Source organism: Oryx dammah, unplaced genomic scaffold, assembly GCF_014754425.2.
Source record: "Oryx dammah isolate SB20612 unplaced genomic scaffold, SCBI_Odam_1.1 HiC_scaffold_4, whole genome shotgun sequence".
NCBI classification, from domain to species: Eukaryota; Metazoa; Chordata; class Mammalia; order Artiodactyla; family Bovidae; genus Oryx; species Oryx dammah.
In genome coordinates, this window is record NW_024070188.1 from 3091603 (window position 1) to 3115744 (window position 24142).

At 42.9% G+C, this 24142-nt stretch overlaps 1 protein-coding gene across 1 annotated transcript in view; it reads right to left on the reverse strand.

The window, feature by feature from the left end:
• Positions 1 to 24142, reverse strand: part of IMPG1 (interphotoreceptor matrix proteoglycan 1) — a 157943-nt gene that overhangs the window by 86325 nt on the left and 47476 nt on the right. Inside the window, exons 7-13 of the mRNA XM_040239327.1 lie at positions 21825 to 21843; positions 20552 to 20704; positions 12844 to 12902; positions 8412 to 8432; positions 6804 to 7051; positions 4561 to 4637; positions 3501 to 3579 (exon numbers count right to left, since the gene is read on the reverse strand). Of these exons, the coding sequence (XP_040095261.1) occupies positions 3501 to 3579; positions 4561 to 4637; positions 6804 to 7051; positions 8412 to 8432; positions 12844 to 12902; positions 20552 to 20704; positions 21825 to 21843 (656 nt within the window). The remainder of the gene's footprint in view (positions 1 to 3500; positions 3580 to 4560; positions 4638 to 6803; positions 7052 to 8411; positions 8433 to 12843; positions 12903 to 20551; positions 20705 to 21824; positions 21844 to 24142) is intronic.

Sequence of the window (24142 nt, forward strand, 5' to 3'; positions counted from 1 at the left end):
CAGGAACTCATGCCAGCAGCGTCAAGTAAAATGAAGATGGAAATGAAGCTGCTAAATTGAAAACAAAATCTGTGATTTTTGTGAAAATTGTGTCCCTGTAATGTGTGAAACATTGTGAAAACTGTGGTGATTAGGAGGTAAGATTAGGAGGTGAAGACTTACAAGGCTAGACTACTAAAACAATGACAATGTAGTGAAATAGAGAAAGAAAGGTTATGAATGGAGGGCAAACAAGATTGAAAGAACATAGTGTTTTAAATGATGGGACTACTTAAGCCAAGCATATGGATGGTTCTGGCTTTGTGACCAGCTATGATGTGACCTTGAGCAAGGCACTTCCCATCTGTAGCCTTGGTTTTCTTACCTGTGAAACGTAAAGTTTAACTAGACTATGTCTAAGAGTCCTTCCAGCTTTAGTGTTCTATGATATATTTATGAATGGAAGGCATGCATAATAAAATGAAAACAGTAAAGCAATTTTGAAAATACAATAATACTTTCATCATAGATATACTATTGTTTTAGTTAATATACCTGAAATGCTGATCTTATAATAAAGCTTTTTTTATATCTTAATGAAGGAAAGGAATTCAGTGAGAACTTTATATCCCTCATGTCATCAAAAGTTGGTTTGTTTTATCCAACCAACTTTTAAGTAATTAAAAAGTCAAAGTAGTGGTTGATATGGATTGTGGCTAATTATCAATAGCCATAAATGCTTTGTTACTTTTTCCATCAAGAGACAAGATCTGTGTTCCCTCCTCTTTAAACAAAATGGTTGCCTAATCATTGGTCTGGGAGGACGTGACACTGTTTCTGGCCCCGAGGAGACTGGCACCTTCCACTTTTTTTCTCTTGTGGTAATGGCTGTTTGAAACCAGCTGACATGCTGGGAGGAAGCTCAAGCAGCCCCTCGAAGAGGATACACAGAGAAGAAATGAGGACTCCAGCCAGTAGCTCTGGCTGAGCACCGACTTGCTAGCCATGCGAGTGAGCCCTCTTGAAAAAAGATCTTCAACACCAGTTGAGGTACTCTAGCTGACACAACATGGGGCGGAGAAGAGCTGTCCCTACTGATTGCTGCCCGAATTTCATATTTATGGGCAAAATAAATGGTTGTTAATTTAAGACACTAACTTCAGGGGTGATTTATAATGCAGAAATAGATAACTGTATCATGTGGCTAACATTCGTTCACTGGTAATCATGTAAACCAAGTATCACCTGTATAGGTGGTTCTGCAATCATGTTATATATGTTTTGGGGAAAACCTTGTATACAATAAAATTACATACTAATTTCACACAAGATTTATGAGGAAAATAGAAATGAGATAGACCACTCAAACCTGTAGAAGTTTGTAAAGAGCCATAACTAAAACATTAAAACTCCCATGAAAATATCAACAATGACAATCTTCCCTGGCATTTTCACTTAGAATCACAGGTCATACTTATCAGCCTCATATTCTGAGGTTCCATGTTTCCTTAAAGACATTTTTATTTAGAGCTTCGCCAGAGAGCTGTATAAAGTGGGAAGCATAGAGATTCCTAAGAGGCTTCCCTGGGGGCTCAGTTGGTAAAAGAGTCTGCCTGCAATGTGAGACACCTGGGTTCAATCCCTGGTTGGGAAGATCCCCTGGAAAAGGAATGGCAACCCACTCCAGTATTCTTGCCTGGAGAATTCCATGGACAGAGGAGACTGGTGGGCTACAGTCCATGGGGTCACAAAGAGTCAGACAAGACTGAGTGACTAACTTTCACTTTCAAAGCCATTATATCCACTATTTCTTGCACTAAAAAAGGACTCTTCTGCAGAATATTGGTTTTTGTTTTCCTAAGGTCTTCATATATTGATAAAGATTTCCTCTTAAATTATGAGAAAATTTGACCCTATTGCCTCAAAATTAAACATTCTTGAAAATTCAGAAGTGAACTTGAAGCTTCAGAAAACTAAAGATAGAATTACTATATGATCTAGCAATCCTAATCCTGGGCATATGTCCAGACCCAATTGTAATTCAAAAAGATACAGGCATCTCAATGTTCATAGCATCACTGTTCACAATAGCTAAGACATGGAAACAACCTAAACATATGTTGACAGATGAACGATAAAGATGTGGTATAGATAAACAACAGACTACTACTCAGCTATAGAAAAGAACGAAACAGTACCACTTTCAGCAATATGAATGGAACTAGAGATTATCATCAGAAAAGGCAATGGCACCCTACTCCAGTACTCTTGCCTGGAAAATCCCATGGGCAGAGGAGCCTGGTGGCCTGTAGTCTATGGGGTCGCTATGAGTCGGACACGACTGAGCGACTTCACTTTCACTTTTCACTTTCATGCATTACAGAAGGAAATGGCAACTCACTCCAGTGTTCTTGCCTGGAGAATCCCAGGGATGGGGGATGCCTGGTGGGCTGCCGTCTATGGGGTAGCACAGAGTCGGATACGACTGAAGTGACTTAGCAGCAGCAGCAGCAGCTGAGATTATCATACTAATTGAAGTTAGTCAGAAAGAGAAAGACAAGTACTATATGATATCACTTATATGTAGAATCTGAAATATGACACAAATGAAACTATCTATAAAACAGAAATAGACTCACAAATAGAGAGAACAGACTCATGGTTGCCAAGAGGGTGGGCGTTCAAGGAGGGTTGGGAACTTGAGTTTAGCAGATGCAAGCCATTATATACAGGATGAATAAACAATAATATCCCTACTGTATAGCACAGGGAACTATATTCAATATCCTGTGACAAACTATAATGGAAAAAAACCTGAACAAAATGTGTACATATGTATGAGTGTATCACTTTGCTATATAGCAGAAATTAACACGACATGGCAAATCAACTGTACTTCAATTAAATTAAAAAAATTACTGAAAAAGTAAAAAATATTAAAAAAGTGAACCAGGAGGATTTCAGTATTTACTGACATCCTTATAGACCAATTGCACATGTGGTAACAGGCAGTAAAGAAACACATATGGGAGAACAGACAGTATCCATGGTCAACCTGTATACTGTGAATAAGAATGTAAACACCGATTGTAAGGGCCCAGTCCTCTGTCGCCATAGCCCTTTGCCGCGGATGTGGGCTTTAGGACCTGCCTTGGCCTGACAAGCTCTCAGGTTTGAAGCCCAGCAGAAACAGCTGTTCCGTGTGGGCAGTCGGGGCTGCTTTGGTTTCAGCTTCTTTTTCACCAGATCTGTTGGGAAAGGGCTTACAGTGCTCTCTGTGAGACTGGGGCCCAGAGCTGAGGAAAGGAGGCTGAGGGTGATCGCCTCGTCAGAAGGAGTCCAGTGGATGGCTCTCCTGTTGGAAATGCTGTGGGGAGCCAACCCTCTCCTGAGGGCTGAGGAAGACTTGAATCACTGAACTTTGAAGCAGCGTCATAGATGTAGTCCTCAAAGAGGATGTTGTCATCTAACATGGACCCTATGGGAAGGGTCTCTGACTCTAGAACATAGGCTCTACTCACCAGGTAGACTGTGTCCTGCTCTGTCCACTGTCTCCAGCCTGGGTTGACCGAGAGGAAGTTCTGGACTCAGAGTAGCATCCTGAAGAAGGATTTAGAGACAGCTGTTGACAAGGGACATTGCTCTGTATCTGAGAAGGGCTATGCTCTGTATTTTTTCTTTCCAATTAAATTTGAACAAATCATTTTGTAGTTGACTTGAATCTACTGTGGATTCTGATATAGGTTCTGATACAGAAACAAGTCCTGAAAGGAAAAGGTGCATTGATACAGTAGAAAAATACAGTCTTTTGGCTAACTGAGTCTGCCTGTGTAGGGTTAACTTATAACTGAAATACTTTGAAACCTGCATCAGTCACGTTTGAACTTATGAATTCTTTCATTAAAAAAGGGAATAGAGCTTAGTCAGCACTTTCAGTTATGGACCCCCAGGGACAACTTTTCGCATAAATTAAATGAACATACCTTTAAATGAAATACATAAATTATTACTGAATTCATAACTTTGTACTTCCTAAGACATTCATTTATACTTGCAACCCCCCCGATAAATATATAAAGACTTTAGACTTAAGAACAAATGTATTTTTATGCTTGTATTTGTGTCAGAAAGTCAAAGTCAAATAATACATTGTGCTGTAAGTATTCTTTTCACTTCATGAACACATATTTGTTTTATGAAAAAGGCAAATTCTGATTCTAATTGGAACAAAGCTCTAACTATGTTGAAGAAAACTTTGAATTTAACAATATTTGAAATGCAAGTTGTATTATGTCTTATTAATACAGACACTGAAATTGGGTAAGCAAGTACTACCTGTAAGACTCAGAAAATAATTATATTTATTTGATTATTTTTATTGGAGTATAGTGATTTAAAATGCTGTGTTAGTTTCAGGTGGACTAAGTGACTCAGTTGTATATATACATGTATTCATTCTTTTTTAGATTCAATTGACACTGTAGAAGGGATCTTGCTCTGTTCAGTCCTTAGGCTGTTTTTTTTCTGATGGAAGTTTGGAGGCTTTGTTCCTGTTTGAAGGACAAAGGATAACAAACTCACCTTTGTGATAACAGTGAGGAGAGTGGGCAGCACCAACTGGGTGCCAGGATCCAGGCTTGGCAATGACCCAACAATTTCTGTGGGTGAAAAAAATATCACAAGGGTTCAATGTCCCCCCTGCCCTTTTTTTTTTTGTGTGGTTGGGGCAGTAAAACAGTGAGGGTTATAAAATGTGGCAAAAGTCAGTCCTTAAGGAGGATACAACAAATGATCAAGAAATCAGCATCAGATGCATTGGTGGTCATTGATCCTTTAGGATCAATGGTTGGTTGCAGGGGGTGCATTGCGCAAGTCTATGTGATAGAACAGTTATTAAGGTGGTTTTTAAGGTCTTCAGTTGTACATATTAGGACCAAGCAGCCAGGCTCACTGGCTAGGCCAGTGGGAACACAAATATTGCTAAGCTGACAAAGAAAGGAATGTCTAGAATAAATACTGGAACCAAGGACCATTTGTGAGTCCTTGTGAGGCTTGCTTCCACCCTGAAGCTGGATTTTCAGATTATCCCAAAGGATTTAACCAAGAGACCAACCCAGAGTATCAGGTGGCCTCGGAGATGAGCCTGAAGTTTTTCACTGAAATAGAAATTCAAAAACCAAGAGGATTTTAATCCTTACTGACATCTCTACTGACATGCCCTCTATCTAATCCCAAGAGACCTTTGTAAAGTTTTCCAGAGTTGAGTTTGACTATCTGAATTACAGAAACAGACCTGACAGAGAATGCCAGTTTTGTGCCAGGTCACACTAAAATGACATTTCCAGTGCTCATCTATTATGCCTGGAGCACCAGGAATTGTGAAGAGTTCCAGGCTCCTGGGTCCCTCCAGGCACCCTCTGAGGGTCCTGCTTCTCTGCTGACGTCTTTAGATCTATACACTCTTCTCTCTCCACAACTCTCTGCCCTGGGAAGTTGACTTATATGAGCCATATCAGTGGTTCCTCACTCCCTGTCCTTAGGATGGCTTAGATGAGGGGTCCTCAACCCTCAGGCCCATACCAGTCCAAGGCCTGATAGGGACTGGGCCGCACAGTAGAAGGTGAATGGCCGAAGAAGCAAAGCTGCATTTGCCGTTCCCACGTGGCTCCCCACCGCTGCATTACCGCTGAATCATTCCCTTTCCTCTTTATCTGTCTTCCATGAAACTGGTCCCTGGTGCCCAAAAGGTTGGGGACTGCTGGTTAGATCAGGCCTGGAGGTAGTGGCGGGGACTTGCTGCTTCCAGCTCCAGGGAACTGTTCTAGTCCTCTGGGCACAGAGTGCATGTCCAGTCATGTCTGACTCTTTGTGACCCCATGGACTGTAACCCATCAGGCTCCTCTTGTCCATGAAATTTTCCAGGCAAGAATACTGGAGCGGGTTGCCATTTTCTTCTCTACCTCTGGGCGTTAGGGAAACCTTTATAAATAGTCCCGTTATCAAACTCTTCTCAAATTATTCTAATTTGAGTGTGCCATCTTTCCTCCTGGGCCCTGACCAATTTACTAGATAAGGGAATCTGGGTTGTGCCAGGGGAATACAACCCAGGTTCTTCTCTCCACCTGGACTTGGTGGGTGACTGTTGTTGAGCTGGATGGAGCTACAGCTGTTGGCTTCCCTAGAGCTATTTATGGCATGAAGTGGTCATGAAAGCGTTATCAAATGAGACCCTGGGGACAGTGAGGAAAGACAGAAATGATACCTTCCAGAGTCACAGTTGGACCGTAAGGAAGGCAGAACGCAGAAGAATTGATGCTTTCAAACTATGGTGTGGGAGAAGACTATTCAGAGTCTCTTGGACAGCAAGGAGATCAAACCAGTGAATCCTAAAGGAAACCAACCCTGAATACTCATTGGAAGGACTGATGCTGAAGCTCCAATACTTTGGCCACCTGATGCGAACAGCTGACTCATTGGAAAAGACCCTGATGCTGGGAAAGATTGAAGGCAGGAGGAGAAGGGGACGACAGAGGATGAGATGGTTGGATGGCATTACTGATTCAATGGACACAAACTTGGGAAGACTCTGGGAAATAGTGAGGGACAGGGAGGCCTGGCGTGCTGCAATCCATGGGGTCGCAAAGAGAGGACATGACTTAGTGACTGAAAAACAATAGCAAAACAACAAAACAAAAAGCAACAAAAGTCACATAAATGATTGACTCTACAGGACCTATTGAAATATCAGTGACCAGGGGACATTCATGCCTCCTTGTCTCTATCAGAATGAGGATAATACCAGAGCTATGAAATCACCCACTGACCGTCAGTGAACTGAATTGTCCCCACATCCAAGGATTGGTCTTCCTCCAGGGCTCTGCTGATCAGCTTCCTGAGCTCTGACGCTGTGGGATAGAGTTCTCTTTGCTTCTCTTCCTCCATCGTTCCAAGAGGGTCTCCTTCACTTTCAATTTTGTTGGAATCAAATAATGGAGGGTCACTGGCAGGGCTTTTTGCTTCTGGCTTGCCTTTCTTAAAGATGGCTGTAAGTTGCATCTCAGTGGAGCTTGTCCTGTAGACAGCAGGGGACACGTTGCACCCAAAGCCAAGGTTACATGCCTTGTAAAGAGAATCACTATGCTGCTACATAGCTTCAGGACAGCTTCAACCTCTTTCCTGATGGGCTCTTGATGAATATCACACTTGAAACTAATTTCAGTGTTTATTAGAAATTTGAAAGGTGGGAAAGAATTAATGTATATTTTAGCTCTGAAATAGATTGTTATGGTAAGACTTAAATCCAGCTTGAAGAGGGACTGCTAACTGGATCAAGGGGCCATAGATTCTCATTTCAGGTCTTTGTGAAAAAGTGTTAATTGCCACGAGTTGCTGGTGTTGATCAGTGTTTTTCATGGCCAGTCAGTAGGAAGGATGAATTGTCTTTTTTTCTCTACAAGTAGCCTCCTTTAGGAAAGTCTATGAAATACAAGTAGGATAGAGCAATAGGACAATAATGTTTGAGTGTTGTAACCAAGTCAAAGCTTCAGTTCTCAAGGCTATTTATTTCCTTTTTTTTTTCAAGAAGCATTTTTTAATTAAAAAAATACAACTCTATATTAAACATAATGTTGTCTTCCCTCAAGTTGCTTTTAAAATAACATCTTGGAAGGAAGATGTGAGAAAAGAGAAAGGGAAGTAGTTCATGATTAACTGTATTTATTCTCATATTTATTGATTCAATGCCCTTATGCATTTATAAACGAAATAGGATTCTCTCCAGTCTGTGGTCTAGGACCAGATTTCACCTCTTTATTTATGCCATAAATTCACAGAGGGATATAAAAATGTTTTAAAGGCCACAGGAGCCAGTAATGTGTATTCTCAGCAGTTCTTCAGGCCACATGATTAGTCAAAGTCTGCATTTGGTTATTTCACCAGTTACAGGAGCCAAGCTGGATACCTACTACTGAGCTCTCTAAGGTATAGTGGGCCCAGTCATGCTGACTTTGGAGCCAAGGGGCAAATTAGTTTCTCTGCTTTATTCCACACCTAAATATGTTGCGTGCAAGAGTGTGCAACCAGACTGACAACTTCCCATCACAAACGACATTTAGGAAATTGTTGAGACATACTTGCATTGCAGATAGGTGCTTTTATGTTTTTCTTTTGAACAGCTTTTGAGTTTTATAGAAGACAGTTCCACTGATAAAGTCACCTTTTACCTGCGTATCTCATGTAGTGATCTTGATTCAAGAATTATTTTCTACTGCTGACCAATTGATCAGTTACTCCCGTTAAACTAAGTCACCAACAGTCAATGACTTATCCAGATTTTATATGTAAAAATGATCTCTAAGAGATGAGCATATAAATGTGTCTATGTGGGGTGATATACTATATTTCAAAACAGTAGGAAAAAAAGTTCAAATTACCCATCTCTTTCTTTCTTTGGTCTTCATTTCATCACGTACAATGCAAACATGGAAAGGAGAAAGAATTTTCAAGAAATTTACTGAGACATCCAATGAATCAATTCATATACATATTACATTGTCTCTCACGTTGGTTCAGAGCTTTGAAGGAAATATATAAACTGCCATCAGAATCTGGATGGAAATTTTGAGAACTGTATGAATCTCAGGAAGTAAACATTATTCTATGATGCTTCTTATTAGAATATGAGCCCTAATTCAAAGATTATGCATCCTTAAACTCTTTGATTTCCTTATATTCCTTTTATAGAGGTTGCAAATATATCCTATAGCTCTTAGGTTTGCAGGCCTACTGGTACCAGGAAGTTTTTTAAAAAAATATTTTGTAAATGGATTTTTCATCCTCTGTATGGCATTATATGGTTAGTTTATTCCTGAAGGTAATTTATTTGAGACTCGACACTGGAACTGGAGTTTTACTGACTGATTGTTTTTTGAATTGGTTTCATCAGGAAGACTTAAGGGGGATGGTACAATCTACTGTGCAACAGGGTGCAGGAAAAACAAATACCTGTTTACTGAGAGGGTGGTTTGTTGCAGGCAGTTTAGGCGCATCCTCACTTAATCTTTGCAACAACAACTCCCATTTCATAGATAAGGGAAGATGCAGAGAGAGGGAAAGCTATCATTTGGAAAGTGGCAGAACTAGTATTCAAACCCTGGCCATAAACCTGGGTTCATTTTGCCATGTCACTACCTGTTTGTGCCAGAAAGGTCATTTGGTCACCAGACTGAAAAAAATATTCTGGACTTCTCTGGGCATATGTGTGAATTTAGTTCAGAAGCTACATTCAGTTTTCCCACTTTATGTCTCAAGCGCTGCTGCTGCTGCTACTGCTAATTCGCTTTAGTCGTGTTCGACTCTGTGTGACCCCATAGACGGCAGCCCACCAGGCTCCCCGGTCCCTGGGATTCTCCAGGCAAGAACACTGGAGTGGGTTGCCATTTCCTTCTCCAATGCATGAAAGTGAAAAGTGATAGTGAAGTCGCTCAGTCGTGTCCGACTCTTTGCGACCTATGGACTGCAGCCTACCAGGCTCCTCCATCCATGGGATTTTCCAGGCAAGAGTACTAGAGTGGGGTGCCATCGCCTTCTCCAGTCTCAAGCACTAGTTGCTGACAAAGACACTCTACACACGTGATGGCATTTGCATTGCTGCTCTTTCTGCCTGGATCACAAAGTCATTCACTGTCACTCTTTGATGTAACATGACTGAAACTGCTTCTACTGCTAGACATTTATTCAGGCCTTGTCTCTTGCTTGTTTTCAGCAATAGTTTTCAATCCGTGAAGCTCTGAAGAAAGACCAAGCTTCCTGGGCCAAGACCCTAGTCCTATTAACTTCACAGAATTGTTTTGTTGAGATGCAATTGTCATAAAACAAACTACACATGTTGCACATGTACAGTCTGATAAATTTCATATATACACCCGTGAAACCACCACTGCAATCAAATTCATACCCCCAAAAGTTTACTTATGGCTGTTTATAATCTTCCCCTTTCATCCCTCTCTGTCTCCCCCTCCTTAAGGAACAACTGATCTGTTTTCTCTCACTGTAGACTAGTTTGCACTCTGCGTGCTTGCATGCTAAGTCGATTCCGTCATGTCCAACTCTGTGTGACCCTATGGACTGTAGGCTGCCAGGCTCCTCTCTCTGTGGGGTTCTCCAGGCAAGAATACTGGAGTGGGTTGCCAGGCCCTCCTTCAAGGGCTCTTCTCAATTCAGGGATGGAATCTGAGTCTCTTAAGTCTCCCGCGTTGGCAGGCAAGTTCTTTACCACTAGGGCTGCCTGGGAAGCCCTGCTTTTCATTATCTAGAGTTAAATGCAAATGGAAGTATACCATACCCTTTTTTTTTTTCCTGGCATCTTTCACTCAACATAATTATTTTGAAATAAATCTATGTTGTTGTGCATTCTGATAGTTTGTTCCTTTGCTAAGTAGAAGTCTATGATAAGAATATACCACAGTTTGTTTATCTACAGCTCTGTTGAAGGACATTGGGGTTGTTTCCAGTTCTTGGCTAATACAATTAAACTGCTGTGGATATTTGTGTGTAAGTTTTTGAAGGAGTAAGTTTTTGAAGGAGTATACCCTCTAACTGGGCTTCCCTGGTAGCTCAGCTGGTAAAGGATCCACCTGCAATGTAGGAGACCCTGGTTTGAATCCTGGGTTGGGAAGATCCTCTGGAGAAGGGGTAGACTACCCACTCAGAGTGTTATTGGGCTTCCCTGGTGGCTCAGACAGTAAAGAATCCGCCTGTAATGCGTGTAGACCTGGGTTTGATCTCTGTGTTGAGAAGATCCCCTGGAGAGGGGCATGGCAGCCCACTCCAATGTTCTTGACTGGAGGATCCCCATGGACAGAGGAGCCTGGTGGGCTGCAGTTCATGGGGTTGCAAAGAGTTGGACACAACTGAGCGACTAGGCACAGCATTTTCTAACTAGACTGAATGATTGTTACAGCCATATTTAAAGTGGAAATTTTACTGCTCCTCTTTATAATTATGGTAATAATAGGTGTTCTAATTACTTCCCAGTTGTGTTGAAAGATTCAAATGAGGTCACTGATCTAAACGTACTTGTTCAATTGTAGATCAGGTTTTCTATAATTGAGCTCACAAAAAGAGAGTACTTTGAGGCTCCTGCGGTTTTAGGTTCTTCTGTAGGGGGATCTGGCTCCATGAGAAAGCAATTTCCTTCATAACAAGTTTGCTTTATATTATTCTGAGCATTGTTTTCATGGTTAAAAGTTTGCCACACTCATAAGCATATTCTTTACTGTTTTCAGAGGTCAAAATATTTTCTGGGAGACTAATTCTATACAACATAATGGAAATCATTGACAAAATGTGATCAAATTTACATTATAAGCATCCTCGACAGAAATAAGAATAAATTCTTACCGAGAAAAACACTGGGAAAGATGCAATTTCAAGGGATATGTCTTTACAATTTTTACCATGCAAAATTTCATCACCTGACATTTTGGTCTCCTTCTGAAACAGTTTTTTTTTTTTTTTTTTTAGTTTTTCAATTTATTTGAAGGGTGGGGATAATGAGTATGTGAACATTCACCAAGAGAACTCCTATCATTTCTGTCAGGTTTAACTTAAAAATTTGTTCTTTCACTGCAATGATCTATCCAGAAGACCTTGCGTCTATACTAGTATTCTCCTATCACCTTTTATTCCCCTCTAATCCATCTGATTTCACGTGGAGTACTGTGGAGCAACATCTTAAAATAAAGAAAAAAAAAAACAGTTTGCTTTGGTAAATGTTAAGAGTTTCATCTTTTGTTACTTTTGTGGTTCATGTCAACAGTTCCTTCCTCTGGAATTACACAAACCAGAGGTGTCTGATATCTCACGAGAAATAAATGGATGGACAGCCCCTCACCTCTCCCCCGACTGAAGCTCTTCTCTGTGAGTGTGGGACCTGCCCTACGGACCTTCTTGCTTTAAGACATCAGATGATGATGGGCTGGGAAGAACTTTGAGTCAGGTCTGTCCTCCCATTTTATACACCCCCCTCCATGCAAGGGATCTCATTCTGCTCACACCAGGGCTGCTATATGCCCTGTGGCAGTTTTTTTTTTTTTAATACCATATTATGATCCCACTTGTAAATGTTTTGAATGATGAGAACTTAAAGATGCAAAAAAAATTCTTGCCCCAAATCCTCAACCCACATCAGACTGTTGAGATGCCTGCTTGACAGAAACCCTACAAACGTGATGGAACTCTGCTTCGGTGTGGCACTATTTTCTTTCATGTCTTCTATTTTAAATTTCAATTTTTAAAATTTTGCATGGTAATACATTACTATGGTTCAGACATCTGAAAGATGTGAAAGTGTGGTCAGACATCAGAATGATAAAAAGGCACTTGCCTCCGTACCCCTGTCCACCCAATTCTCTTACTCCTTGGGTACCACTCTATTAGTTTCCCTGGTCTCCCCAGGGTCAGACTGATTTGCTTAAACAATGATGGTATTTAGCACTGGATAGGAAAACAGTCAATCAGACAGCAAGGTAACTAACTGCTACCTTTTTGGGTCTGTCTTTGCTGAGGGATTTTCCTAAAAGGTTCTGTAGTGACATTGCCAAGGACAGAGGACAAGCTCTTCGCAGAAAGCCATGTTTTTGACTCCAGAGGGAGGAAGGAGCAGCTCCTGTGTTATGCTTTAAAAATCACCTAGAGTCATGTTCTAATTAGACAAGTCCTTTATCTGAAATGTATTTAGATTTCAGGATTTGGCAGAGTTAAACAACTGGGGCATAAGGGACCTTAAAATCCTCATGACATCACTTTTCAAAGAGGATAAAGAGATAGTAAATTTAAAAATTGAGAAGAGTCCAATTCTCTTACCTAAATCCTGACACATGGATCTCTTTGAATCCTGGAAGTTTCTTAAATATCTTTTGCATCTGCAGAGAGAAAAACATTTATGAAACCCTTTTTGGTTCTACTGGGTCAGATCTTACCTAACTGAAAAAGCCTAAACACTTTTGATGAGTTAGTGGAAAAAATGAAAATTAAAGTAACGATTGAGGCCAAACTCTTTGTTCTCAGTTATTTCTGAAACCCAGAGGAAAGTGCTTTGCTATTCATTGAAAAGCTAATAATTGGGTAGTTCTGAGCTGCTTTACTCATCTTATATAAAACATGAAATAATTTAAGTTAGCATTATTTGGAAGAAGGCTACAGTGCTTTTAGTTATATGCACTGGATGGTGGTTTAGTCTCTAAGTTGTGTTCAACTCTTCCAACCCCATAGCCCGCCAGGCTTCTCTGTCCATAGGATTCTCCAGGCAACAATATTGGAGTGGGTTGCTATTTCCTCCTCCAGAGGATTTTTCCCACCCAGAAATCAAACCCAGGTCTCCTGCATTGCATGCAGACTCGTTACTGACTTGAGTTATGAGGGAATCCCACACACTGAGTAATGATCATATTTTCCGAGCAACTAACACACAGGGCTTCCCTCAGCTGGTACAGAATCTGCCTGCAATGCAGGAGACCTGGGTTTGATCCCTGGGTTGGGAAAATGCCCTGGAGAAGGGAATGGCTATCCACTCCAGTATTCTGGCCTGGAGAACTCCAGGGACTGGAGTCCATGGGTTGCAAAGAGTTGGGGTGACTGAATTACTTTCACATTCACTTGGTCTGCCCTGGTGGCTCAGATGGTAAAGAATCTACCCACAGTGTGGGAGAAGGAAACGGCAACCCACTCCAATATGCTTGCCTGGAGAGTTCCATGGACAGAGGAGCCTGGTGGGCTGCAGTTATGAAGCTGCAGAGTCAGACGTGACTGAGCAACTAACACACACATTATTGTCGGTGTTGTTCAGTCACCAAGTTATGTCTGACCCTCTGTGACCCCATGAATTGCATCAGGCCAGGCCTCCCCGTCTGTCACCATCTCCTGGGGTTAGCCGCAACTCAAGTCCATTGTATCACATGATTTGGAAGATTCTGTGATGCTTAAAGGATTATTAAAGTCAGACCGGCTGCTGTACCTAAATAAAATGGTAGAAGCCTATAGTAGATTAGTGAATATAACAAAAAAAGACACAGACAGCTTAGAGACAGCAGACTAGAGATTACCAGTGGGGAGAATAAAGGAGGAGGGGCAAGAGAGGAGGATGGGGTTACGTATAAAATACCGTCTATAACATAAGTTACAAGGATACACTGTACAAAGCAGGGAATATAGCCAATGTTTTATAATAATGATAAATGGAATGGGACCTTTAAAAATTGTGAATCACTATACTGTACACCTGTAACAAATAATATTGTATAGCAACTATACTTCAATTGAAAGAATAAAGAATGAGTAGAAAAATGATAGCAGCAGCTTCGAATCTTATTAGATTCGCTCTTAGATTTACATGGACTTTACATTTTCTTGATCTGACCTTGCTAATGAGGCATATGATCAAAATGTTTTACGATTGCAGGACTCAATGACTCCCTGACCCACGGCAGCCTTCTGTCTCTGGGTTCCCCCAGGAGGGATGCTGCTGCTGCTAAGTCGCTTCAGTCGTGTCCGACTCTGTGTGACCCCATAGACGGCAGCACACCAGGCTTCCCCGTCCCTGGGATACTCCAGGCAAGAACACTGGAGTGGGTTGCCACTTCCTTCTGTAATGCATGAAAGTGGAAAGTGAAAATGCAGTCGCTCAGTCGTGTCCGACTCTTAGCGACCCCATGGACTGCAGCCCACCAGGCTCCTCCGTCCATGGGATTTTCCAGGCAAGAGTACTGGAGTGGGGGGCCATGAGATGGTCCTCGCCAAACTCAGCAGCATTCTCCACCCCTTCTCCACTGAGTCCCTGCTTTTCTCAGGTTCCTTTCCCATTCCTCTGGCCACTTTCCCAGTCGCCTTTGCTCCATCCGATTAATATTTCTGGCTTCACCCGCTGCTTTAACTGCAAGGATTCTGCAGGTCTGCATCCTCAGCCTCGTGTTGCACTCGTGTTTCCATTTAGGCAGGAAGTTCACCCTGGGCTCTGTGTTAGGCTCTTGGGACGCATCACCATGGAGATGTGCCCTGGGCAGCTCACTAGTGGGAAAGCAGGGAGGCAACAGAGGCCACGAGGAAGTAATAACAGTTTGTAGCGAGGCATGGGAGGGAGAAGAGGGCCAAAGGAAGTCTGGAGAGGTGAGCAGGACCTGCCCCGTCTGCCATCCCCTGTGCCCACTCCCCTCTACCTCTCAAGGGAGATCTGATTTGCTCCCACGGCTTCTATGATCACCTAAGAAACAGTTTCGAGTCCTTCACTTGCAGATCCCAACTTTGCCACTAACTAAATAAGGCTGGACCAGAATCAGCCTCATCCTTCCCGATCTGCCTGCCTCCCCCAGGCGCCCTGTATCAGTCAGGGTCACAGATACTCATCAGCTTCCATCCAGAGAGCCCAGCAGTCTCTACACACCTTCCCTCTACGCTCCTCCCATCCAGCCACCGACACATGCTGGTCCAAATCCCCCACGCCTTTCGATGCCACCAAGTTCTCCTTATTCCCATGGCAGGCACACCCTCCCTGTCTGCTGAAATGGTTTTTCTGGATGATGTGTAGGGGAAAGGAAGAGTTTTGGGTGTAAGAATGGCATTTACGACCCTCCACAATTTACCCTGTCCACCCCCCGAGTACCTTTCCATTGCTCTTCCTGCCATCCTTACTCCCTTGACAAATATCCTGTCCTCAAGTCACACTAAACTAACCCCCGTGTCTCCCTAAATACAACCTGTCCTTCTTCCCGACTTCTGTGACTGTTCTTCCCTTTGGCCTAAGAGGCAACATCTATCTTCTGCTCATTGACTGTCCTCCCTGCCCCCAGTAATTCAAAGGCAGCTCAAACATCTTCTCTACTGAAAAACATTTGTAATTCCCCAAAGTCAGGCTCCATTTTATCTTCTCCCTACTGTTCTAGAACTTATTGCTATATATCCCACAAGATAGTTCATGAGGGGCATGCTGCCTCCCTCACTGCGACTATGCTTCTTGGACTCCGGGCTTAAGTCAAATTTATTCTGCTTTATCTCTCCCCCTCCCTCCCAGTCTACCACCCTTATAGTAGGGACTCAGCAAATTTTGCTTAATAGAGTTGAGTGCATCTTTTCATTCTCTAAACTCATCCTCATGCCTGCATTGTCACAGTATCTAAAATTACTGCTGATGCTATGCCATCTACATCAAGGACTAGAGCAGTCATGCACAGAAAACCCCAAGTCACTTACACTGGGCTTTGGAGTGCATCATGGATTTTCTTTTTTCCAGGAGACTGAGTTACCATCTAAATTCTATTTTATTGTACCAGTGTTATAAATAGTCCCTCCCCCCCACCCCGAGTGTGTAATAACTGCAGTGATGAAGGTAGCTCAGCTTTGGGGTGAGGAGGAGATAGCTGTGTACACCTGAGTTTAAACCTTGGTTCTGCTACTTTCTAGCTGCAAGTTCTTGAGTTTATTGCTTAATCTCTCTGAATCTCTGTCTTCTTAGCTGGCATAGGATAACAATACATATAGCGTAAGGTTGCTGTGTGTGTGTGTGCTAAATCATTTCAGTTGTGTCCGACTCTTTGCAACACCATGGACCATAGCCCTCCAGGCTCCTCTGTCCATGGGATTCTCCAGGCAAGAATACTGGAGTGGGTTGCCTTGCCCTCCTCCAGGGGATTTTCCGACCTGGGGGTCAAGCCTGCGTCTCATACGTCTGTCTACCTGCTTTGGCAGGTGGCTTCTTTACTACTAGCGCCTCCTGGGAAGAGAGTCGGGGATGCTATATTATTTATTTACTTAATCTCTGCCCCTCCTACTGGATTCCTAGCACCTTAAAAGCCCAATTTCCAGTTATTTCCTCAGTGCCCACGTAGCACAGAGTCTGGGGAGGGCAGGGCAAGCCTTCAGTCAGTTGTTTTAGACAGACTTATGGGGGGAGGATGGAGCAGGAAATAGCAACCCACTCCAGTGTTCTTGCCTGGAGAATCCCATGGACAGAGGAGCCTGGCGGGATACAGTCCATGGGGTCACAAGAGTCGGACATGACTTGGTGACAAAACCACCACCATGGGGGTAGGAAGGACAGGATGACGGTCCCCATAGAGGTCGAGGGCAGAGGGACTGGGGAGTAAGTTTCCGTGCCTCTACTCATGTGCCTCACCATGAGCTTGACAGAGGTGAGCAAGGTTTTGAAGAGCCCGTCTTCATTTGGGGGCAGGTGGGAAAGCTCAGTGACAAAAGCCCTACAACAAATGGCTTTGGGGCCACAAAGCAATTGTCATGCCAGTCCAGTGACAGCCTCGTGGCTCAGATGGTAAAGAATCTGGCTGCAACTCAGGAGACTCGGGTTCGACCCCTGGGTTGGGAAGATCCCCTGGAGAAGGGAATGGCAACCCACTCCAGTATGCTTGCCTGGGAAATCCCATGGACGGAGGAGCCTGGTGGGCTACAGTCCAGGGAAGCTTAAAGTGTGAGCTACAGATTCTGTAGCCGAAGGCTCGGACCCTGACTCATCCCTCTTTCTGGTTCGGGATACCAGGGATGCTGTTACACATCTGGAAACAATGTATCACATATAGGATCCGTTCTGGAGAAGCCCCGGCTGCACTGTGGACAGCAGGCAGCCTCGTGGGGAGAGCAGCCCCGCGGCCCTGGCTCTGGGGGACTGGATTGCTTGCTCGTGTCTGTGTCCTCTTTGTGAACCTGGCTGTAATGGATTAAGAATCAACGTTGCTTAGGAGGGTGCAGAAGGCATCCAGGGAGACGATGACAAAGGCCTTCAGTTAATTCTGCTAAATTATCTTCTAGGGACCTTCTGATCATGGAGCGCTAACCACTAAATTGCTAATTAAGTGCCCAGTTAACCTTATTAATAATATGAAATGCACAGGGGCCTTCCTGATTCTGCTGGGATGTGTGTTAACGGGGCTGTAAAAAGGCAGCCGTGTGGAGTTCTCCCGAATGTTTGCACGAGAGAAAGCCTGCAGACAACAACTAAGCAATCCTTCTGACATTTGTATTAAACTGGTCATTAAGTTTATTGTGGAAATTAAATTACTGCAGGGGACTGGCCATTAATTCCTGATTAGGCCTGGATGGCTGCGCTAATTCGAGTGCTGGGCTGTGGTGGGGCTGGCTGGTTCTCTCAGGGTAGCTGCTGGGAGGTCGAACTGCTGGGGCGCCTGGAAGGGAAACAGAAGCGCTGAGCAGAAGTGGTCCCCTGACTGTGGAAGTGGAACCAGAGGACTGGTGCGATGGTCTTTGGGACAAGACTCGGCAAGACATACTCTTCTTTGGCGGACAAATTTTTCAGAGGCTAGAAGAGGCATATGTATTTGCTGATGATGCAAAAATCCTTTCCTACCCTTAGTTATTTGGGAAAAATAGACAGTATAGCGTAATGGTTAAGAGCAGGGGTTCTGGAGTCAGGCTGTCTGGGTCTGAAACTTGATTCTGTCAGTTGGGTGAATTAATTAATCCTCCTGTACCTCAGTATCCTCACTTGTCAAAAAGAGAAATGATTTTACTTTAAGTATAGAATCATATGAAAAATGAAATGCATTTATATATATATATATAATACTAAGAACAGTGCTACTATTTTGATACAGAGCATTTTAGACTTGGAAAGGGACTTCAAGGTCATCTTTAGTTTCTAAATGAGGGATCCAAGGTCAGGGAAGATCCCCAAATTCTCATGACTACCTTGTGGGCAGAAACAAAAATTAAAACTAAGATTTGAAAAAACTATAATTTATCTGCATTATTCTACATCAGGTGGCTTTAGGTGCTTAGAGAATTAACAACAGGTCAGTGAAGACAGTCAATGGCCAATTATCCAATTTTAAAATATTCTGACTCTCCTGAGGATTTGCTGAAAAGAATATTTCAAAGAGCAAACGGCAAAGTTCACAGACTGTTCTTTAATTCATGATATCTACTAATCCATGCCTCAGCCCTTCTCTGGTCCATAAACACACTGATGCTTTCTCTTTTAAGTCTGTAGAAAGGATTCTTTACCATTTTGTTGACTGAATGCTGATGCAGGAAGAGATCGGAGGCTAAGAATGTATTTCGTTATTTATCTCCTCTCCAGCTGAGAGGAGGGGAACATTGAATTCTCCGAGTATGAGAAGCGGGTACTGGTGGTTCCCTGACTATGCTGAATAAGATGCTTGGGCACCCAGGCTGTTCAGAAATGTAATTCATGGTTACCTAATCTCACAGATGCTTCTATTTTCAGTTGCATTTCTGCAGACAATTACTGAGTAGTTAACTGCCTGCAAAGCTCTGTATTAGGAGGTAAGCGGCAGAGATGAAAGAAGCAGTTCCTGACCTCAAGGGGAAGCTTATGCCCTGGTGCTGGTGAGGGGGTCTGGGAAGTGGAGAGGAGTGGAGACCACGAAACCCACAGATGTGTAAGCAAGCAATCTCAAGATAGGGTGATCAGTGCTGTGCCGACAGGGAGCCCTGGGTGTTAGCCCAGAGAAGAGGCCCTGAGCCTGGGATGGGTAGGGAAAACGCTTCATGATGAAGTCTGTACAGTGCAACTCAGGGACGGGCAGTCCAGAGACAGGAGGCAGTGCGTGTAAAGACTAATGGTGATAAAAGATTTGAAAGCAGTTTCATTTTTGTGGAGTCTGAAGACAGGGATGGTGAGGAACTGGTGTTAAGAGGAGGCTAGAAAGGAAGGCAGGAGTCTTATCATGGCACATAGATGCCAAGTTTAGCACTGACGTTTGAAGAGCTTTTGATTTAATCAGAAACAGGCAGCTATGATGATGGTCAGAGATAGAAGAGACATCTTGGGATAGCATCTTAATGGGGACCGTATCACTTCTTCCACTTATCACCCATGGAAAACGCCTTTTAAAAATAACAAGTGTTGGAGAGGATGTGGAGAAAAGGGAAGCTTTGTGCCCTGTTGGTAGGAATGTGGTGTAGGCACTGTGGAAGCAGTATGGAGATTCATCAAAAAAAAAAAAAAAAAATTGAACTATCATATGATCTAAAACTTCCACTTCATTCCAATTCTGGGGTTTATCTGAAGAAAATGAAGAGACTAATTTGAAAAGATATATTCACCTTCATATTCATTGTAGTATTATTTATGATAACCAAGATATGGATATAGCCTGAGTGCCACCAATGTGTAAATGGATAAAGAAGATGGAATATATCACACACAATGGAATATTATTCAGCTATGAAAAAATGAAACCTTGACATTTCCAACAACGTGGATGGATCTTGAAGGCATTATGCTAAGTGAAATAAATTAGAGAAAGACAAATACTGAATGAATCCATGCATATGTGGAACCTAAAACAAAACAAAACAAAATCCCAAACCAGGCTCATAGATACAAAAAACAGACTGGTGACTGTCAGAGGCAGAGATGGGTGGAGGGGAGCAGAAATGGGTGAAAGCAGTCAAAAAGTAAAATAAATAAATAAGAGTAAAAAGAATGCTTGATCACCAGAAGAAGACTCGAGGGGATTTATGTGCAGGTGGCTCCCAGATCTAAGTTATACCTTGGGCTCTGGTTGTGTGGGGTGGATTTGCTCACCTGAAGCTGAGACTTGGCTGCGACCTCCTGGTAATACGGGGACTGGGAGTTATCCAGCTCTGACTTGAACTTCTGGTTTGCCAGAGAGATGCTTAGCTCTACTTTCTGCTCCAGTGCATCCTCAGCAGCATCAGTGAATTCTATTTTTCTTTCCTGTGTTAGAGTTAGAAAAAAGAGAAGTGATTCTATTACTGTAAAACATCAGCAAATGGTTACATCATATAATATGTATGCATTGCTATTGTCTCAAGAAGCGGGCTATGAAGCATTAAGTGCTTTTAGAGTAAGTCCTATTAACTAGAATTGGCCTCTGAATTTCACTGAGAGACAAAGTATCAGAGCTCTAATGAGTTAATTATGTAGAGTCTTTAAGAACATTGTCATTTTATGACTGTATGCTCTTGTGGAAGCATTTACAAACACACACACACACACACTTGTTTACTTTTTATATCCTTTGGTTCTTTTAAAATAATATCTCCTCTATCATCTAGGGTGGAAATCTTTGCCTTCTCTGGACTTTGTACTGGTGAATAACATCTGAATCGCTCATTTGGTACCTTTGATATATTATATAGAGGTTTTGTTTAATGGTAATCTTGTCATCCCACAAATAATTCCCTTCAATCCAGTGAGATTCTCACACTTCACTGAGTCCCCCACAGCAAAAAACATGAGACCATTTCTGTACAAAACTCTTAGGGAATATATATGACGAGGCAGGTCACATCCTCAGTAACCTGTGTTGGCTTATTGATTTCATCTTCAGTCACAGTACTTATTTTTTGTCCTTATGTGTACTATAAACTCCTTGAAGGCAGGGACTAAGTCTTGCTCATCTTAGTATCTTTATGTACAGCCCAATGTTTGCTGAATGAAAGAACTAGATGTAGGTGGGAAAAAGGATGTTAAGAGGAGGATGTGATGAATGTGAAATAAAACCTTCGGAGCATATTTACTGCAGAAGGAGGGACCTATATCAGATTCTGGAGGAGATGGAACACCGGTAATGTGAGAAAAGAGATGGCAAACTGGAGTTGTCAGAAATTTTGTAGTGAATATGCTTAATCTCATTAATTTTTTTCCAATGGCAGATTTCACTGTTGGTAAACCAGTATTTCTGAGAAAAACAGAGCATTGAAATTTGTTGTTCATGGCAATAGTTCCATCAGGTCTACAGTCATCCAGCCTAAAACCTCGAGAGAATGGCCTGCAGGGTTCTCATCTCTGAGTTTCCGTGTGGAACTGATGAGACTGAACTTCCTGTCCTCACCTCCTGGCTTTGACCTGTGCTTTGGAGGGAGGGTCAGAAGAAAAAGAAAGGGCCTGAGAAGCCTCACAGACCACAGAGAATGGTAGACCTATCACAGCGGCAACATAGGATAAAATCCAAGTTCTGCTTTGGGGCCCTTTCCTTAGATTACTAATGTCATCCTGCTTATTTAACTTATATGCAGAGTGAAAGTGAAAGTCGCTCAGTCATGGCTGACTGTTTGTGACCCCATGGTCTATACAGTCCATGGAATTCTCCAGGCCAGAATACTGGGGTGGCTAGCCTTTCCCCTTTTCAGGGGACCTTCCCAACCCAGGGATCAAACTGGGGTTTCCTGCATTGCAGGCAGATTCTTTACCAGTTGAGCTATTGGGAAAGCCCATATGCAGAGTACATCACGCAAAATGCCAGGCTGGATGAAGCTCAAGCTGGAATCAAGATTGCTGGGAGAAATATCAATAACCTTAGATATGCAGATAATACCACTCTAATGGCAGAAAATGAGGAGAAACTAAAGAACCTTTTGATGAAGGTGAAAGAGGAGACTGAAAAAGTTGGCTTAAAACTTTCAAAAAATGAAGATCATGGCATCCAGTCCCATCACTTCATGGCAAACAGATGGAGGAAAAATGGAAACAGTGAGAGACTTTATTTTCTTGGCCTCCAAAATCACTACAGATGGTGACTGCAGCCATGAAATTAAAAGATACTTGCACCTTGGAAGAAAGCTATGACCAACCTAGAGAACATATTAAAAAGTAGAGATATCACTTTTCCAAAAAAATTCCGTATAGTCAAAGCTACGGTTTTTCAAGTAGTCATGTATGGATGTGAGAGTTGGACCATAAAGAAGGCTGTAGAAGAACTGATGCTTATGAACTGTGGTGTTGGAGAAAACTCTTGAGAGTCCCTTGGGCTGCAAGGAAATCCAACCAGTCAATCCTAAAGGAAATCAGTCCTGAATATTCATCAGAAAGACTGATGCTGAAGCTGAAGCTCCAATACTTTGGCCAGCTGATGTGAAGAGCTAACTCATTGGAAAAGACCCTGATCCTGGGAAGGATTGAAGACAGGAGGAGAAGGAGGTGGCAGATGGCGAGACGGTTGGTTGGCATCGCTGACTCAATGGACATGGGTTTGAGCAAACTCCAGGAGATAGCGAGGGACAGAGAAGCCTGAAGACCACGAAGAGTTGGACACAAGTGAGTGACTGAACAGCAACCACCTTACATTACTGAGGCTTCCCAGAGGGCCCAGGGGTAAAGAATCTGCCTGAAAATGCTGGAGACTCCAGAGATGCGTGTTTGATCCTTGGGTTGGGAAGATCCCCTGGAGTAGGAAATGGCGACCCACTCCAGTATTCTTGTCTGGAAAATCCCATGGACAGAAGAGCCTGGTGGGCTACAGTCCATGGGGTCACAAAGAGTTGGACACGACTGAGCATGTAGGCACAAGGGCCTTATATTACTGCCTTCTTCTGGGTCTGCTGCCTGCCTGGTACTTCTGCAACTCCACCACTGGAACGAAGCGAGTGATATTTGCCTGCTTCTGCACTGTCTGGGCCCAAAGCCTTTGGAGGGGTTGAAAATATTCTCCTTTTGATTGTTGTTGTTTAGCTGCTCAGTCATGTCTGACTGATTGTGACCCTGTGGACTGTAGTTTACCAAGCTTCTCTGTCCATGGGATTCTCCAGGCAAGAATACTGGAGTGGGCTGCCGTGCCCTCCTCCTCCTCCTTTGGATTAGGAGATGCGAACAGCTATGTATCAAATAAATAAGTAACAAGGACTTATCATACAGCACAGGGAATATAGCCATTATTTTGTAATAACTTTAAATGGAGTGTATAAAAATATTGAACCACTATGTTGTACACCTGAAACCAGTGCAACAATGTAAATCGACTGTGCATGCGTGCTCAGTCACCTCTGTCGTGTCTGACACTTTGCGACCCCATGGACTGTAGCCCGCCAGGCTCCTCTGTCCATGGGATTCTCCAGGCAAGAATACTGGAGCGGGCTGCCATGCTCTCCTCCAGGGGACCTCCCTGACCCAGGAACTGAACCTGTGTCTCCTGCATCTCTTGCCTTGCAGATGAATTCTTTAACCACGGAGCCATTTGAGAAGCCCAAATCAGGTAGTCAATTAAAAAGTCCCCCTTTAGTGATAACCAACATTCAATTCCCTAACAATCCTCTCATCCTGAATGCCTTTTCGCTCGAACAGGGTGGTAACCAGCATTGCTTTTTGCCAGAAAACACTGCTTTTATTTTTCCCCAGCTTGACATGCAGGATTTCAGTCATTTGGATATTTTTCTG